The sequence below is a fragment of the Pinus tabuliformis genome, chromosome 2_1, assembly GCF_031772625.1.
Source record: "Pinus tabuliformis cultivar Carrire ecotype Pingquan chromosome 2_1, CPIR1, whole genome shotgun sequence".
NCBI classification, from domain to species: Eukaryota; Viridiplantae; Streptophyta; class Pinopsida; order Pinales; family Pinaceae; genus Pinus; species Pinus tabuliformis.
The window spans coordinates 254,268,829-254,274,377 of NC_142299.1; the positions used below are offsets into that span (position 1 = coordinate 254,268,829).

Sequence of the window (5,549 nt, forward strand, 5' to 3'; positions counted from 1 at the left end):
CAGAGTAAATTTTTTGTTGGATGAATGTTGTTTTTGGTGAATCCCTCTCAGTAAAAGAGGATGAATATGTATCAGAAATTTTGTTTTTAATGAATAGAAATCATTTTAAGGTGGTGTAATACTCTATTCTCAGTCATTTTTTTTAAAAGCTTCCCTGTGCAAAGGATCCTGAGGAGAGAAAGAAACAGAGCATTGCCTCTGTGTTTTTTTTTGTTTTTGGGATTTTATCAGAAAAATCCCCAACAGTGGTATCAGAGCAGGCTTAGGCTCTTTGATGGTGACAGAGCTGGTTCAGGCTCTTTAAAAGTGTCAAAGAAGTTGAAGGAAAGATTCTTGTTGCAGCAGAGAAAGCTTCTCCAGCAGAGTGAAGTCTCAGGCAAAAGAACCCAGGTATTCCTCAAAGTTTTTTTTTCTGTGTTGCTGTAGAAGAAACAATGAGTCATTTTAAAAACACAGTCAGGTATTTTAAACATAGTTAAGAATGGCAAGGTCAAAGAAGAAAGCCTCCAATCCTTCTAAGGTTGTGTCTCCCTCTTCTATTAAAATATAAAACAATCTATTTGAAAGCATTCTATTTGAGGCTCCAAGGTTCGATGGGAACTTTGATATATGGGAAATAAAAATGAGGGCTTTCTTAAAGTCTGAAGGGATTGAAATCTGGGAATCAGTGATTGATGATAGCAAGATGGATAGAGAATCCAAGGAGTACAATGCAAAGGCAGCAAAGACTATCTTGGATGGACTGCCTGATTATGTGAAGAAGAATCTAGGAAAATATTCATCAGCAAAGGAGATATGGGACAGACTTCATGACCTTCATGCAAAGGGAGCACTGACCATGACCATCAGTCAAGAAGGAAATTCTGAACCCATCATAGAAGTTGAAAATGAGAAGGTTGACCTCATCAAGCTTCAAGTAAAAGAAAGGGATGAAGAGCTCGTCAAGCTTAAGAAGGAGTTTGATCAATGCAAAAGGAAACATCATGAAGAGGTCATATCCATGACAAATCAGCTGAATAAAGCAAAGAAGCAGGAAGATGTCTTGACAAGTCAACTTGAACAAGGGCACAAGAGAGTGAATAAGCTGGTAGAAGAGATTGGACAGTACAAGGCAGAGGTCTCCTCCCTTAAGTCTGAAATACAAGAAGCCAGGAAGCAGGCACAAGAAGCTGAAAAGAAAATGGAGAGCAGTCAAGCAAAGAATGAAGAAATCTCCAAAATGAAGACAGCCATCATCTCTATTAAAATAGCAGTAGTTGAAGCTACTCGTAGCAAAGAAGAAACTGAGGAACAACTTGCAAAGAAAAATAATGAATGTGAAAGATTGGAAGAAGAAATAGTCCTCCTGAGGAAAAAGGTTGAAGGGATGAACAAAATAATGAAGAGCTCTCAAGCCTTGGATGACATGCTCAGCTATCACAGATCTCCATCTGATAAATCAGGACTCGGGTATGTAGGTGAACCCTCAAACAAGAATGAAGATGTTTTAAGCAAAGGAGATGTGAAGAAGCTAGAAAGAAATTGTGATGCTCCTAGTTCCAGCAAAGACAAGGAGAAAGATCAAGGCTACAATAGAAGAAATCCTACTGCAAGTAGAAAACCAGCTTCAAGAAGAAATGTAGCTGATGTCAAAGAGGCAAGATGCAATGGTTATCATCAAAGAATCTCAAGGTAGCAAGGCTTCAGAAGTACATCAAGGAAACCTCCATCTCCAAGGTACCAAAGTTCATTTTTTGGTTATTGTTATTCTTGCTCAAACTTTGGTCATATGGCAAAAGACTGTAGAGCATTTCATAGAGATAGATGTTGTAGTCTTCGACAATCTCCAAGAAATAATTTTATAAGAAGAAAACATGAATTCTTATTCATGAACAATGTAGAATGTTTCAAGTTCCATAACATTGGGCATATGGCACGTGATTGTAACTTAACATGGGCTCTTACACAAGCTAGACCCATGAAAAAGAGGAAAGTTACACAAGTATGGAGAAGGAAGGAAATACAACCTGAAAGTCCCTTGAGCTTTCCAGCCGATCTAAGTTTCTTTTAAGAAAACTTTGCTGAAAGAAGAAAATGCATACAGTTAAGGGGAGCTTGTAATTTTTGATCATTATTGCTGAACTGTTTTAACAGTCATTCTTTGATGAAGATCTTCTTATAGGGGAGAGATATGGAATTAAATCTGCCATAAAAGCAGAGAAGAAAAGTCTGCAGGGCATGGAGATTGCGTGGAGAATGTATTGCAGCACAGCAGAGCGCAAATGAAATTTTTTTGTTAATCCCTCTGAAATGTAATACGCAACGGTGTTGAAAAATGTAATGTTTTTGCTTTGTTTTTTTATCACATATGCAATGGAATATGCACAGAAGTGCAGAGAAGAAAAATGGGCAGCGTTGAAATGTGAAGTGCAGCAGCGCGATAAGAAAAATGAGAAGCAGTAGAACGCACAGAAGTGTGTGAGTGAACATGAAGATGAATTCGATGTGAATCATATGCATTGTATATGCATTGTAATGCAAAGCAAGGAGACCCGCAAAACAGTGCGAAGGCAGAACATAGAACAGGGGCAGCGTGGAAACTTTAGTGTGTGGAGCACATGGATTAGAATGCACAACAGCATGGAAATTTTTTTGTGGAACACATGGATAGAAATGCATAGCAATGGAATGTAGTTTTCATTTTATGTAATATGAGAGAATATACTCACAGCAGAGTGAGTGTAATACACATCAGATGGAAATGTTTTGTATTGGCAATGAAAACGCAAAGCAGTGAGAGGAAAATGAGAAGAGGGCAAAACGCATCAGAGCGTAAATGCCCAGTGTTTGAGAGTGCAATGAAATTTTTCACACAACAGTGAAAAGGGTAATGCAAGTCTTGTTTTTGTTGTTGGAGAATATGTAGTAAAAACACATAGCAATGTGAATATGAAAAATGCAGCAACATGAAGTTTTTTTTTGTTGAAGAAACGAAATGTAATGGGCAGCAGCGCATGTAAAAGAAATTTTTCTTTACAGCAGTAAATGTAATTGATATTTTACACACAGCAGTGTAAAATCTCAAGAGGAAAACAGAGTAATATTTTCGGTTGTTTTGGAATTGCATCTAAAGTAGTGTCTGGTTGTAATCCCTCTGTGAGAGGAAGTGAAGTTCTTGGTGAAACCCTCTATTAAAGAGGAAGGTGCTCTTCAGCACAGTCTCAGGTGAATCCCTGTGTTAAGAGGAAGACAACTTTGATTGTTTGTGGAACTACATGAAAAGCAGTATTGGTGAATCCCTCTATGTGAGGAAGATGTTATTGTAACAGCAGTTGGTGAATCCCTCTATGTGAGGAAGTGTTTGGGTATGTTTGAATGCCCAGCAGTTGAAATTAAAGGGGAGTGTTGGAATATTAATTCCAACTGCTGGCACCATGGACGCAGCGTGGACAGCAACTCAGCCAGCACGCTGCACCCAAAACCGCCGGAGCCAAATCAGCAAAACCACCAGAGCATTTCGGACCGCCTTTTGGTGTGGAGTGGTTTCCGTATAATCGACTCCGATACAATGTAATGCAGCCACGTGGTCCTCTGCATACGTCAGCAGAACTGACTTTTCGGACGCTAATGTTCAGCATGAAGTGGGATCCCGATATTCATTCCAGCCGTCCGATTGTCTTCAATAATCTCCACCGTCCATTCGAGAAATTTGCATACGAGCCTGCATCAAATTAAAAATTATGCGTGGAGTAAAATTCAAGTTTCGTTGACCGCAGGTTTTTATTAATGCATTTAATAAATCTTCATAAGTGTAGGTAGAGTATTTAAGTTTTATATACGGCATATATTATTATACATAAAAACGTGTTATAGTTTCTTTTTGTTGGGACGTTGACCATTGTAAAAGAAATGAAGCAGTAAAACACAGGTGTGGGTTAAAAAAAATAACGAGCAAAATGAAAAATGTGCTCTGGTGGTAATATTTGTACATGGGATGAAATAGAAGTTAGCAGCAGCTAAAAAATAGGGGGAACAGCGTGAATTTTTTTTGTATGGTTGATTATTGGAAAAAAAGGATATATGCACAGCAGTGCGGGGTGTATGAGTTTTTTTTTTGGAGTTGCATATGTAAAGTTTTTTTACAGCAGTATGTGTAAAATAGTTTTACACCAGTAAGTGAAAAAGGGTTTTTACAGCAGTTTATGTAAAATCTTTTCACAGCAGTAAATGTAAATGAGTTTTTACACACCAGCAGTGTAAATACTCAGGAGGAGACAGAGTAAATTTTTTGTTGGATGAATGTTGTTTTTGGTGAATCCCTCTCAGTAAAAGAGGATGAATATGTATCAGACATTTTGTTTTTAATGAATAGAAATCATTTTAAGGTGGTGTAATACTCTGTTTTCAGTCATTTTTTTTAAAGCTTCCCTGTGCAAAGGATCCCGAGGAGAGAAAGAAACAGAGCATTGCCTCTGTGTTTTTTTTGTTTTTGGGATTTTATCAGAAAAATCCCCAACAATAAATAAATAATTGAAACCAGAGGGAAAAAAATCATATACATATAGAGTTATAGATTGTATACATAAAGAGGGACTAGGAGGTCTCACCCGTTAAAAAACTGACCATCCAGCTCAAACCCACTTCTGTTTGCAACATTGGCAAGAGCATCTCTCCAGTTCTGAATAGTGGTGCGGTCATATCGTGACTTCTTATCGAGTTCAGCGAGGGCGCGAGCATAGACTCCATTTTTGTTTTCATCTGTCCACCTAAGCTCTAAAGGCTTGACATGATAAAATACCGGAATAATCAGAGATCCAGAGTCCCGCATCAGGATTAGCTCATCTAAACACCATCGTGACTCTGCATATTTGGTAGAAAAGATAGCCACGTGGACTGAGGCGCTTCGAATAGCGCTTGCTAACTGGGAGGGAAAAGGGAGTCCCTCTTGCAATTCCTGCTGGTCTAAAAAGGGTTTTAATCCACGTGAAAGAAGCCCATGGTAGAGGTGGCTAGCAAAGGTCTTCTTCACTTCCCCACGATGGTTAATAAACACATCGTAGGGGATATTTCTACTGCTGGAATTAGCAGCGGCGGAAGAAGAAGAAGCAGAAGCGCCATAACAAGTTTGGCTAGGAGATCTCTCATTTTCCTTTTCCATTTCAATTTCAGTTTCAGAATGGGTTTGGGAGATCAAGGATCCAGGAGTTGGGTATGCCATTTCCAATAGCATTTCAATTTTAGAATGGGTTTGGGGGATCAAGGATGCATGCGTTGGCTATGCCATTTCCAATTGCTATGAGAGGATAAATTGGGTCCTGCGAAGCTCTGGATGGTTTATGCGACGGAAGAGATGACTCTAGGAGCTGCAGCGGAGCTGAGAAAACAAGCCAAGTCGGTAATGCGGATGTCAACTTTTTTTCCAAACGAAGAAAACGTTGTCTTTATGTCATTTTCAGCACTGTATATTATATTTTCCAGCTTTCTTATTGCTATTCAGTTTAAGCATTGCCTCTACCCAAAAAAATATGACAGTATATCACATTTTCAAGTCTTCTTCTTACTTAATGCTA

General features: G+C 38.7%; 1 protein-coding gene across 1 annotated transcript; it reads right to left on the reverse strand.

The window, feature by feature from the left end:
- Positions 1-4,582: 4,582 nt before the first annotated feature.
- Positions 4,583-5,197, reverse strand: LOC149199670 (toll/interleukin-1 receptor-like protein). Its single transcript, XM_089400645.1, has one exon. It carries the CDS (start codon positions 5,195-5,197, stop codon positions 4,583-4,585), a length of 615 nt encoding a protein of 204 aa, XP_089256771.1.
- Between the last annotated feature and the right edge of the window lie 352 nt (positions 5,198-5,549).